Raw genomic sequence first — 14284 nt, 5'->3', positions numbered from 1 at the left:
TATATATATCACGACGGAGAGATGGAGGGAGGAAATCTAGAATTTAATTTTAATTATTTTGGTTGCAAAAGTAACCCCTTTACTTTAGAGTTTTTGACACCTTTTCCCCTTTAGTCTTTAAATTGTTAACTTACCATTTAAAAATTTATTTATACTCGTAATTTATAATGTTGGATCGGAACGTGTAAGTTGGCAGGGACACGCTAACCCTGTGTGCCGTAGCACCCACCAATCCCACCTCGAAAGAGACCTGTGCCGGCAAAATACCTCCTATAATTTATAATGTTAATAATAACTATATAGAACATGCAATCAATAAAAATGAATTAAATGATTTGTGTTATACTTTACGGTGAAATCACATTATAAGTAGTTGTTTTGCGATAAGTAACGATATTTTGTGTTTTGTCATTATCAGAACAAGTGAAAAATTTCCGTTAGACTTCCCCGTATACATTGCGTCTAAAAAACATCTCATACTTAAGTACGATATCACCTTCAAAATTTGCATTTTTTTTTCTCATAGTTGCTTGTGTGCTTCTAGTAGCTTATGAAAAAAAGTAAAGCTTATGAATTGGAAAATAAGCTCCGGCTAGTTTACCAAACACTTATAGAAAATAATAAGCTCCAGCTACCAGCTTCCAAAATAAGCTCCAACTCCAGCTCTAGCTACAAGCTTTAGCTCCAGCTAGTTTCATCCAAATAAACTCATAGTCAGGTTTTCTGGTTCAATGACGTATGAGCCGTTTAGTTGTTAATTATCAGCGTTTTTATAATAAACTTTATTAGAATTGACTTTATTATAGCTCCAATTTATATATAAATTTATGAATTCTATAGAGTTTGATTTTTATTTATTTTTTACAAAAATAACTATAACTCATATAGTTACGAGGTCGTTTTTCAAAAGAAAACGCTATCAACAAAATATACAAATAAACATAGCAAGCGTGGAAGTTCGCACCTAAAAACAACTATCTAAACGAAAACTATCTATAAACGAGCCTCCCCAAACAACCCGAAAAACTTAAAAACAAACTAACCAAAACTAAACCGAATACAACACGAAATTAACAAGAACCAAACCATACGAACTAAGTGAAACCAACAAACGGGATAAAACTAAACAAAAAAAACACGAGACGAACCCAGCCTATCAACCTCAAGGTCCTGCCCTTTTCAACTTACCATAAACCGTCTCTTTCAAAATGTTCTTCTCATACCGATTCTCTATCTTATAAGATAACACATTGGCGGATCCATCACTCGGTTCGCTCTCCTCGGCCAAACGTGTCATCATTTCATTGAATGTCATGAAAGCCTCCATTTACATTTTTCCTTTCATGTTTGCCGATGAACCGCCGTCTCTACCATTTTGAGAACCCATAACCAAGTTTTGAATTGCGTACCCGTAATCTAAGTCATCAATGTGATCTTTAAGCTTATAAGTGTCCGAAGTGGAAGCCTCTTTCACCTTCTTTCTTGACCTCGAATTAGGTTCACCAAGTGGAAGCTTCCTTCAATGCACACAACACCGGAATTCCTGTAATTTCTAACCACACGAAACGACAAAAGGATTCGGCCAAATCCACAAAGGGGGGCAACCATCACAAAATCCCTAGAGCTAGAACTAATAATATTACCGAAACTATCTTTATCCAGCAAATACAAAGGCAGTCGAACAGACCAAACATGCTAATATGACTAACGTGTGCGTTACGTGATATCCAAAAAGTATGTTACATGATATCAAAAAAGTGGATACCTTAGTTGTTTCCTCCAAAGGTACAATGTCCAGCAGCAAGACAGTCAATTGAACTTTGTTTGAAAGCAAAGGATTTGGTCGAATTTTGCATCTGAGAATAGAGTTGGGATTGAACCTCGATCGATCAAATCCGCTCGAATTGTGTCGTTTCGGTCTACCAACGAAAATAAGTCGTCCGAGGATCAAAGTTCCGTTTTAATCGGAAATGGCCTTCTTAGCATTGACGTCATTAACAAAAGATACGAAAGAGTATCTCCTAGTTGGCCAAAACTTGATTTCCGACAAAGCCCCAATATTGCCGAAAACCGATTCTATAGAGTTTGATACTTCCATGAATTAGGGGGGGTTAATGCCCACTTCATAAGCCTAATTGAAGGTCATAGATGTTGGACTGATTGAAGGGTCCAGTCCGTACAAAAAATAATTTTATAATAAAGAATATACAACTACAATAACTCATTTCATTAATAATTTTAACTTTATTATTACGATCTACCAACTAAACACAACCTTACCCTGCTAAAACCAACCTACTTTGATAACCACTCGTGCACATAAACGTGCAAAATAGGTACGTACTGTACACGGTCAGTGGACTTGCACTTTTTGGTGGGACCAACGAGGATTAAATGACCTAAATTTTGAAGGCAGGTAACGTATAATATATAATATATATATTGTTTAAATTATAAACTTATATAAATTAATTTATGAATAAATATTAGAGTGCAGACACAACTGTGGTGTAGAAAACACACGAGATTGTAACTATTTCTCCACAAAATTCAAATCTAAACTAATTAAAAGCTTATTAACATACGAGTAGTAAACATCAACAAATGAAACTCGAAATGAACAAATATAAACCATTAAACCTTGAAACAAGAGTTATATCGAAATGCACGTAGATTAGTCCTGTTGATTTGGACAAGTTTAAAAACAAATGGGGACCATTCACTTTTGGATAAATGCGTCTACCTAAATCCAGTCCGGCTAATTCTTTTGACACACACCGACAAACGAAACTGACTGAAAGTGTGGACACTAACTAGTCTGGTTCAACTCGGTCTAATTTAAAGAGTTGACAAAACAGTAACGTTAACTTATTCACAACTGCGCTTTTAGCAGCAGACATTAATTAATTTACATCATCATAACTTGAGCTTCTGTTGCATTTGCAAAGGCATGATCAAGCTGATCATATTTGGTGAAGTCGTTCGTCTTTGTGTGTATCATACATTATCGATCATAAGTTATGTTCTTTCTTGAGCTTCGAGGCAATGGTGACTCACAACAAATGTGAAATGGGGTTAACGTATGTGCGTCCTGCCAAAAGATGATGCACCAATCTCACTTTCTGTATTCTGCATTATATTGATCGTACATATGTTTTAGTCATTCGTTTGATTAGCTAACTGTTACAAAGCGGACCCCCACAGAAAGAGAACAAGTTCCGGGGTCGCTTTTGAAAATGTTTAATGCTGAAAAATGTACAACTAAACAGTTCACCCTTGACTCTCTTTAGCTTCAAGATTAAGCTAAATTAATGAATAAAAAAAATTAAGTCGCAAAATACCTGGGATTTAGGCGAAGGAAAAACGTTCCAGAATCTTAATGTCTCGTCTCCAGCTCCCGTCACAATCGTCTACAGAAAACATATTCATTGTTAATAAAGCTTATAATTACACGTTTCTTAAGTTTTTAAGTTATAATCACATAGACAATTAAAATCTTACCTGCCCGTCTGGTGAGATTGCAAGGTATAGGACTCTATATGTGTGTCCAGTAAGTGTTGCAATCTGCATCACCGATGATAAATTTAAAATCCAGCCCATTTAAGCGATACAAAAAAGTATCAATTTAATAAATTACCATAAGCAGAAGAGACCATATTACATATATTTTTAGGTAACTGACTTGTTTTAACTTCAAGAAATAAAATAATATTACCTTTGACATAGTAGGGTATCTCCAAACAATAATCTGGTTTTGGGAGTATCCGTGGGTGCTCACGAGTTCGTTTACATTCTTTGACCAAACAAGATTGCATACCTATCATTGCATAAAAAGTTCAGCAGTTTTTATATCAAATGTCTCAATCATATTTCAATAAGAATACATCGTAGTCTCGGGAACCAAAATCAATATTGTTGTTACAGCAATGTGTGGGTTTAACTTAAAGTTTATCATGAAAATAAAAATATACAAACAAATAAAAAATTGCAACTAATTTATAAAATCCCAAAATGAGTGAGAACAACATGGAACAACCTTATCAAAGAATATATGTAAAACCCACCAGAAGGCATCTGAGATGGTGCGCAGTGTTACAAGTCAGGAAGTTAAATGCGATATTTGATTTTGGGGAGTCTAAAGTGCCTGGACCTAATGGCTACTCATCCACCTTCTTTAAAAGTACATGGTATATTATTGGTGAGGATATCACTAATGCGATTCAGGATTTTTTTCGGAATGGACAATTACTTACGGAGATTAATAGTACTATTATCGCACTTATTCCGAAGGTACAAACTCCTACAAATGTAAGTGATTATAGACCTATTTCGTGCTGTAATGTGCTATACAAGTGTATTAGTAAGATTATTACAAATCGGATTATCTCTAGTCTGGATGATATCGTAAGCGTAAATCAGTCTCCTTTTATTCCTGGTCGTCGTATATCGGATAGCATTCTTCTTACGCATGAACTTATGAAGAATTATCATTTGGATTGAGTTCCGCGCTGTGCTTTTAAAGTTGATATACAGAAAGCATATGACAGTTGACTAGAATTTTAACGGCCATGCAACTATATTGGTCGTCCGTGTTCATCCTCCCAGATGCTATTATCAAGGATATTGAAAAGGTGATTCGTGGCTTTCTTTGGCGTCAAGGTGAGATGAAGCGAGTTAAAGCTAAAGTTAAGTGGGACGATGTGTGTCGACCGAAAGATGAGGGTGGTTTGAGTATAAAGCGGCTTAAACACTGTAATACGGCTCTCATTACATCACAGATCTGGAATATTTATCTCTAATAAAGAAACACTATGGGTACAGTGGATTCACATATATAAACTTAACGACGGGCACTTTTGGGATGTTCCAATCAAGGCGAATGATAGTTGGAAATGGTCATTTTGCATCGGCCTGGTTTGACAGATGGGATCATGTTGGACCTTCGGAAAAAATAGTGTCCAGCAGGGACATACATAGCATTGGCTCATCTCTTGACGCAAAGGTAAAAGATATTATTGATGGTGATAACTTCATATGGCCTACTGAATGGAATACAAAATACCAAGCTCTCCAATATATTCCAGTTCCTACTCTCAATGATGATGCCGATCGAATAACTTGGACTATGAGTGATGGTAATTCTTTAAAGTTTTCAGTTGGCGTTGTGTGGGAATCAATTCGTCCTTGAGCGCCAGAGTTTAATCGGTACTCGGTGGTATGGTTCTCGCAATGTATCCCGCGGCATGCTTTTTTGCTATGGCTTTTGATGGGGGAGCGGATAAAGACTCAAGACAAGCTCAAACCATGGGATAATCCGAGTGGTAAGGTCCTTGTGTGCCCTTTGTGTAAATCGATGTCACGACCACTTATCTTTCGAATGTTGCTTTGCTTTGAAAATTTGGGACAAAGTCTCTTGTTTGCTAATTGAACCGATTGGGAGCAATAACTGGAAGGATATTCGTGAATGTCTCGTGCATCAATCTGCTCGAAACTCAGCACGCAATATTCTTTCTAAATTGTGCTTTGCGGCTACGGTTTTTATGTGTGGCAAGAGAGGAATGCTCGGTTGTTTACAAAGAATACTCGCTCGGTGGAAAAACTTTGATGCTGTGTACACAACTGTAAGGTTCCAATTGTTAACCATCAAGTTTAAAGACTCGATGGATGTCCAGAAGTTGAAGGTGGCAGGCATATGGCTTAATGTTTTGCTAGAGGTTGTTGTTAGTACTAGATCAGTTTGATAATATGGTCTAGAGGCTATTTCTTTTTCTGAGGCTACAAGGCATACTTGTAGCATTTGTTTCGTATTGTAACCATTCTTTTATTATTTAATAATATTCACCGGGGTAACCCTTTACCCCAAAAAAAGGAATATATGTAAAACCAAGTGTTATCAATGTAATTTATCAAATATTAACTTAAGATACAAGGTCACTATAGATATCTTCACTAACTGTATTTAATTAAAATAAATCTTCAATGAAACTATTTGGAAAAACATAGTATCAAATTCACTATTATTACTTCTAAAGCATAACTATAATACCTTACTGCTACTTACTATGCCTTAATGTTGCTTAATAATTCCAAATTGCTTTTCTAAAGAGTAAAAAACCTAAATAATTCCAAATACAAATTATTAATGCTTCTACGTTATCAGCCAGGTAACTCTTAGTTGTTATAAAAACGACTAGTAAGTTACTTGATTTAAAAAAGAAGTGACTATTGTATTTAACTAAGATAGATAAAAGTAAGCATAATTTCCTACGATAGTATTATTTCTATAGAGTCCAATTTCTTCTAATACATCGAATTAAAAGGAAAATTTAACTGACCCTGTCCAAAAATGAACTGCAAAAATGTGCATTTATTCAAATATTGATTAATTGTCTAAAGTACTCTTACTTGCAACAAAATAAGGCAAATGTAATATTGTGGACGAAAATAACTGAGCAATAATTATTCGTAGTTACAGCTAGGGCCAACGTGTTCAAAATGATTCGCATAAAAACAAATTATATATATCTTATAATCGCAAATCCGGAAAAACGAAGTCCACAAATCTCATACCAAATTGGTTTACAATATAAGAATTTATATTTATATGTAAAGTACAAGAATGTTACCTGACTACCGGTATCCATGCAACTGAGATGAGAATTGGTGGTTGTATTCCAAAACCGAATACAACGATCTGCAGTACCGCCCCCAGAAGCCAAGAGTCCGTGAATATGTGGGGACCACGCAATTGCTTTCACCGCAGCTGTATGTTCACAGTATTTCAAAACAGGTTGTGTCGAATGTTGGTTCCAAACAAAAAGCTGCACACAGACCAAATATACGAAGCTAAGGTGATTACTTACCGTAATAAGATATATGTATACCAAATAAAGCAATTAATTACTTACCCTGTTATCGTTTCCACCAGATGCTAATTCACGGTTATCATAAGACCACTTGAGTCCACAGACCTACGATTCACATGTCAGTTTTTTAGGTAAGAAAGGAACCATTAATTGTGTATAAACCGATTTAAGCTGATAAATAAATGTATTTACCTCTGATTTATGACCACTTAATTTACTAACAAAATCTTCTTGTGCACGCGGATCTCGCTGAAGAATACTTTTATCTCGACTTCCTGAAGACAACATAGATGAATTCCAAGCTAATGCTCCAACACGTAATCTATGTCCTTCCATTGTTCTCACTCTTTTACAACGGGAAGCATCCCAAATCTGATATCGGAAATGTTATTAATTTATTTTATTATTTATAAAATATTCAGGACACGAATGCTAATACTATTATATATCTGTGAAGCCATTCAATCACTACATAGTCAAAGAGCTTAAGTAAAACATTCAGAAGACAAAAATGGCACTTACAATTGTATTATATTTACTAAATAATTCAATATGTACGGGCTATCTTCTATATACAAATGTACCATAAAAGTTTCTAATTATAGTCGAACCGATACGACATACTAAGTGTAATCATGGATAATCATAAATAGGATTGAACTAAATTCCAACATCATAGCTTTAAAATGTTACTTGCAAAATACAATGTGCCTACATACTATATGTCCGATGGAACAGACAATTTATTTACCTCCTCTAACAATTCCATGTAGTCATGTTGATCTAGAATGCTACAATAATATTTGTATTTCTTTCTTATGCTCAACCACGATATTAAGTATAAAAAACGTCAATCAACTTGTTTTTAAATATATAAAGTGAATACCACCACATAGACTATTAGGTATCTACCCGCACAATGCACGGTTGGTTGTGAACAGAAGAAGGAATTCAATCAATGCAAAGGATTTTGATTGACATGTGCCAAAATAGTTGTAACTTGTAAGATACTTTTATTTAAGAAAAAAGTGAGAAGAAAAAGGGGTGGTGGAAGGCATTTTAGAAACACGGTGAGAACGAAAAGGGTAGTCGAAGGCGGTTTCTCTCTTTTCAATCTAGTAATTCGGTTCTCTCTCACACAATTAACGCGAGATCGAGACAGTATATGTTCTATTGACATTTGGTGGAAGTTAAACTATTAATCATAACTTACGGTTATGTTTAGCAAAATCGATATAGTAAAGATAAGCATTACCTGAACTTTTCCCTTGCTAGTCCCAACAGCAAGACTAGTCCCGCGTTGAGCCCACCCAACCGAACACACACTATCATCAACTCCCAAGTCACACAACTTCGTTACCTGCATTCGCGTAAAACATAAAATCAACAAGACCACAGAGCAAATACAGCATCAACTTAACAAAACCAAATCAACATCAACATTATTAACATAAACCATATCAAAGTATAAAACTTTATACAATTTACCTTACTACTGCAGGCATTCCATAAATAAACACAATTTCCCAAACCCACAGCCAACACATCATGAGCAGACCAATCAACAAGATTCAAATAAAAATCATCTTGCAATGCTGGTGCATCCAAAACCTAACATCCAAATCAAAAAAAAGCACAACACCCACAAAAATTAAGCAAAAACCCATTACCCTAAACTCAATAAACAAGAAAAATCACAAGAAATTAACAAACTTTATCAAAAATATGAACCTTATAAGGCGATCTAGAAACTTTTCTTGGAGCTTTGACCGGACTTTGACTAACCCCAGGAGAATAATCATCAAATACAAAAGGAGATAATGAATGCAAAGACTGTCTAGTCTCACTTTTAAACCGGAAAATATTCCGGCTAACCGGAGAAGTAGTCACCGGAGAACTCTTTTTATCAGGGGTACCGGGTGGAGCAACAAACCCCAGATCCGACCCGAATAGCGCGGTTCTTAAAAGGGCGGTGTAGGCGGCGGATGATGATGAATTGTCTTCACCACGGGTGGCGGAGGACGGTGGCGGTGGTGGGGGCGGTGAAATGTTGAAAAGGGCGAAATTGGAAGAGGATCGACAAGGGATAAATCGGTCACTGTAAATTGGGCGTGATGGTGATGGGTGGTAATATTTTGATGGTGGGGTTGCAGATGATGACGATGATGGTGGTGGTGGTGGTGGAGATTGATCGGTGGATTCCATTTGATGATTTTGATTGTTTTTGCAGGATGAGATTGGGGAAGATAAATAGAGTGGTTTGTTGATTAGTTATTATTTACCGGGAATGGTGAAGTTAACAGTTAAGGATTTGCCGGGAAATAAATAATAAATAAAATACTCCATATATTGGGTTTTTTATTTTCTTTTCACCTTGTTTGTTGAGTTTTTAAACATAGGGTAATAATAATATAATAACATAGATAATAAAATGGCAAGTCAATAAAAGTAGATTTTATTATTAGTGTTTCTAAAATAAAATGGCAAGGTAGATTTTATTATTAGTGTCTTAAAATTATAAAAAAAAATAAATAGCCCTTAGGAATATCTTTAGAGAATTCTAAAAAAAAAATTAAAGAAAAAATTTTAAAATTAAAATGGAAGTACTAATTTGAGACGAAGAAATAATAAAGATTAAATTACACTAGGAGTCCATCTACTAATATACACAAAATTATATAGTTAGTCTTTATTTTTGAATGATTATAGTGACCATCCCTGACATTCTTATGCGTACACGCCTAAGATTTCTACATATAAAACTCATCATCGAAATTTACCAGATAAAGAGCTCTTCCACTAGAATCTAGTTTTGTAATCACAGAGATTTGCGATAGCAATATAGTTAGTTAATCAAGTTATAGCAAATAAATTAAAAAAATAACTTAAAAATGAAAGCATTTACGAAAATATTATATGAACATCACATATTTGCACTTAGTAAGAGTTATGAACATACGCACAAACGAATTGATAATAACCACATTCATTAATCTAAAATTTAAAATTATAATAATAATAGTCTCTATCCTTATTGTTTAGTTCAATTCAATTTATGATTTCAACAAAAGATAAAAATATATTGTTAATTCTAACGAAGTTTTTAATAAATGTTAAAGATAATAAGAATCATCGGCGTACACATATGAAAATTTCAGGAATGATCACCATCACCATCACCATAATTATTAAAATAAAAGATAAGGATTATGCAGATAGTCAAACTTAATCACAATCCGTAAGTTTTTTTTCCTTGCATTGGTAGTATCTTAAATATTAAAATCCTACATACCTTTAAAGAGAAGATGTTAGGAAAGTTACGCTGTGTTCTCGAGTTTTTTTTCGGTAGAAAAGAGGGGTGGAAAGGAGAAGAGAGAATAAAGATAGAAAAGAATGTATTATAAGATATGACATGTGCATTCTCGAGTTGAAAGCAAAGTGAAGGAAAATAAATGAATTAATTCAATATATATACATGTAGGTTTATGAAAACGTTGAATATGGGTACGTCTTTGAAATGTGTGAATCCCAATCAATGACAAAATCTTTTACGGACTTGCTTTAATTCTGAATACACATCCATGGTAACGAACAAGTTTAATACTACGTAACTAGTTTCCATCCTGTGAAGTAGTATAAAGTCAATTTGTGGACATCATTTATTCATATAAAATAACAAGAGTTTTGAAAAATTACGTTTAAAAAAATTTAAGGTTGTTAGATTGAGTAGAACACTTTTGTAGTGCAGACGTGAAGAGTACATAGTGCAGATGTGAATAGTACAGATACAGAGTATATGGTAGAGAAAATAAATAGGGTTATAAGTGAAATAATGGTTATAATGTTGTTTTCCACTCCAATCATCCCAAAAATGGGAGGATAGTAATCAAGATAAAAATCACATATGATTTCCCTAGTAACCCTCTCCTCTCCACTCCTTTCTGTTATTGAAAAAACTCAAGAATGGATGATTAGTATATTATCCCTCCCTCTCCTTTTATTTCTTTCTTAAAAAAAAACTCGAGAATACAAAAAAACTCGAGAATACAGCCTAGAAGTTTATAACTTTAAAATAAAGGAACGGAGGGTGTGGTATGTTGACGTAGAAGAAAACAAATACTTGTACAAACTAAATCTCAATCGGTAAAAGTGAACAACAACAATTACCTAATATTTAACTATGTCTATCATAAAATAAACACATGGAACACAATCGTACACAGTGGCGGTACTTAAGGTATCCCAAACGTGGTGTCCGCCCACCCTGGACTTTACGGAACAAAAATTTTTACACTAAAAAAAAAAATTATTAAAAAATAAGGTTTTTTTAATGTTCGTCCCTGCTGACTATGAAAGAATTCAAAAATTTTACATTCGCCCCACCTGTATTCGAGTTCAAGTTCCGCCGCTGATCGTACATGCATAGACAAAGACAACATCATCTTAATAGGAAAGACGTTCGCAGACAATATTCTTATCTGATTGCACATCATAATCTACTTACATGCAATGCAAAATGTATAGTATAATATAAGAGTATTCTAATTGCGTCTTTATTTTTATTGTGTGGCTAAGTGCATTACATTAGTTAACTCTATACCATAAATAAACCAACAATATGATCCATAATCTTAGGGCCGTCGCCTATGATCAAGAAAATGAGATAACTTTTGTAGATGTATACACATATGTAAATCCATAGTGTATGACAAAACATGTAGGCAAATTAACATTGTTAATATCGCTAACTTTTTCTTCATTTTTTCATAATCTAGTTTGTCCCTGTTGTTTAGTAGCTATCTCTTGATATCTCAATTTAATAAAGAACCTTTAACCTGGACTATATAACAAACAATTATTGTATAAACAACCTTATAATAAAACATTGATCGCAAACAGTATGAAATGTACTCGTAACTGGGTGTCTCATGGGCTGGGCTATACGTTAATTGGCTGATGATCAAATCTTAATTTCCTATCTAAAACAGGCTTAGGATTTTTATCTTAATTTTGAAAGCAACAATAATTAATTGAGATAAAGAAACAGAACATGATTTAATTATATGATTCAGCTTATTGTTTGAGCTACAAAGGCATGTTCGGTTGTACCGTACAGTATTATTTTATCGATAATATTCATCTATTATTAAGAATATGGAAATGGAATGGAATATTACAGATCATTAGATTAAGAATCTCATCTCAATACTAGTCAAACGATGATCCTTTTTTTATTTGCATATACACGTTGGTTATTGTAGACGAAGATTGGACGGATCTTAGGTCGCTTGGATCGTATCTAGAGGCGGAAAACACTAGAGACGACTTAAACCGAGATTTGTGTCGCGTTGGGTTCGTATCGGTCAAACCTAGAGGTGAATCTAGATTAGAACGAAGCCTAAACGATTAATTTCGGTGGTAATCGGTGTTAGGGATTAATGGAGACGAAAACTAGACGATTCGGGTTAATGGAATGTGTAACCTCAGGCTTTAACCCATATATATACTGCATATCAGACACAGTCGGTCGACTGGGTCACTCAGTCGGTCGACTGAGTCACACAGTCGGTCGAGTGTGTGAACACACTCGGTCGACTGTGTGTGCAGATTAACATATTGAATATTATATAATTAAGCACACACAAACACGAATGTAATCAATAGTCATACCATAACGTTATTACATAGTTGAATGTATTAAAACGATAACGTAAACCACGGCTGGGGATTCATGCAACAACAAACTCCCCCTAAGACCTAGCCGTATAACAAAAATTCAACTATCAATCAGTAAAAGGATCAGTCACCCAGTTCTTCAAGTAACAGAGTTTTACAACCCTGCAATACTGTTCAGCCTGCACACGATTTTCTGGGCGATAGAGCATCTTGCTGTAGTATAGGGTAAACATGTCTTCTTCACAGCAATTTCTCAACCAGATTGGATCGAGAACCCTGATACTATCATTGACATCTCCTCCATCCTTGTCTAACACAATAACCGCTTCCTCCGAGCGTTCATCATAATACCACAAACGAAAACGAGGGCTGAAGTGCTGTGGCATTTTCCTCAATGGAACCTTTCGCATATACTTCACAGGTTGATATTTAACTATCTTCCTTCTGATGCCCGTTTTCTTGTTCGTCCTGTAAGAGATCTTTGGAAATTGAGGTCGGAAACCTATGAAATTAGGTGACTTAAATGATCTTCTTATCTTACGAACCAAAAGATCAGGAATACCAATATAATCCTGATATAACATCTTGAGCCTTGCAATCTGCATAAATTCAAAATATGGTAACGAAGTGAACTCGTGTGCATATCTGATATAATCCACTCCGTATTCTTTCTTGATCGCGTAAATATCAAACTCTTTGATGTAGGCCCAAGCAATAATCTTCCCTTTAGCACGCAAACTCTCGCACTGCTCAATAAACTTCAAAAATTGAGGATCCACCTCAGGTTTCATCACATACTTACGGATTCTCATTGAAATCTTCCAATCCTCTTCCAAAACTTCTACTTTTTCTTTATTAATCTTCAATAGCAAAAACCCTTCCGGCAACACACTCTCTTGCTCTTTCAGTTCTTTCTCCTTGCATTTTCTATTTAAAAGCTCATCATTCATTTTAAAATAATCAGCAAAAGTTGAAAGATTATCATCAGCGAAACCTTCATAACGTGGATACGGCTCTGTCGGCTCATCCTCAATTATTACCTCATCAAAACTGTTATCGCTCTCATCAACAGCGTCAGAATCACTCAAATCTTCATCAAACTTATGAGCCCCTGAAGTCGAGACTTTTGATGTAGCGTCAGCTGATTCCTTAGCTTCTCGCTCAAGACGCGCCATCAATTCCTGTTTAGTCTCGGTTAGATCCGGAGGGATCTTCTCTTCTTCTAAATCATCATAAACAGTAGAGTGATTAAGTCGATCCTGCATAGCTAAAAAGTCAGATATAGTTTTAAATTGAAGTGGAGTTACGTACAGTGGGCTATCCTCCGTGTAACCTTTAGCAACCTCAAGTGCCCTGTCCTCCTCATTATCTAGAGTACCAAAAGGATGTGGACCTTCCTCCTCTTCTTCAATCACGATTTTCTTTTCCCACTCATTTAACCTCTCTGTCAAATCATGATTCTGAGTTTGTAAAGCCAAGATCTCACCAGCCTGACTTCCTACATTCTTCTCAAGTTCATCTATTCTTGTCTGCTGTCTATCAACTAACTCTCTCATAACAGACATCTATATTTCCCTTCTTTGTCTGTCCTCCTCAGCAGCCTTTTGGAATTTCGCAAAATCCGATGTCAACTGAATAAGTCGTCGATTAACTATACCAGTCAAATCGCCAGTAACACCCTCAGGTCTCTGTGAGGATTGAACTTGTTGAGTAGGTAGTGTTTATTGTTATTGAGTATGTGG

The 14284-nt window shown here is 35.1% G+C and overlaps 1 protein-coding gene across 1 annotated transcript; it reads right to left on the bottom strand.

Annotated features, from left to right (window-relative positions):
• Positions 1-2920: 2920 nt before the first annotated feature.
• Positions 2921-9136, bottom strand: LOC139891517 (B-type cell cycle switch protein ccs52A-like). The gene is made up of 10 exons (XM_071874487.1): positions 8598-9136; positions 8355-8477; positions 8122-8226; positions 7059-7238; positions 6909-6971; positions 6627-6821; positions 3716-3817; positions 3502-3564; positions 3342-3410; positions 2921-3129 (listed from the first exon to the last, which is right to left on the bottom strand). Exons 1-10 carry the CDS (start codon positions 9069-9071, stop codon positions 3076-3078), a joined length of 1428 nt encoding a protein of 475 aa, XP_071730588.1. The 5' UTR covers positions 9072-9136; the 3' UTR covers positions 2921-3075.
• Between the last annotated feature and the right edge of the window lie 5148 nt (positions 9137-14284).

This window comes from Rutidosis leptorrhynchoides, chromosome 2 (assembly GCF_046630445.1).
Source record: "Rutidosis leptorrhynchoides isolate AG116_Rl617_1_P2 chromosome 2, CSIRO_AGI_Rlap_v1, whole genome shotgun sequence".
NCBI lineage: Eukaryota > Viridiplantae > Streptophyta > Magnoliopsida > Asterales > Asteraceae > Rutidosis > Rutidosis leptorrhynchoides.
Note: the sequence above shows the minus strand (reverse complement) of the source record. Positions and strands in the feature narration are given on the sequence as shown.

What these genes read in the sequence shown, in the direction of transcription:
- LOC139891517 (XM_071874487.1), bottom strand. Translation starts at nt 9,071, where the DNA reads ATGGAATCCACCGATCAATCTCCACCACCACCACCACCATCATCGTCA. An exon ending in GCATGGATACCGGTAGTCAG is followed by an intron (nt 3,818 to 6,626) that starts GTAACATTCTTG and finishes ATGCAATGATAG; the next exon opens with GTATGCAATCTTGTTTGGTC. An exon ending in CAATCTCACCAGACGGGCAG is followed by an intron (nt 3,411 to 3,501) that starts GTAAGATTTTAA and finishes TGTTTTCTGTAG; the next exon opens with ACGATTGTGACGGGAGCTGG.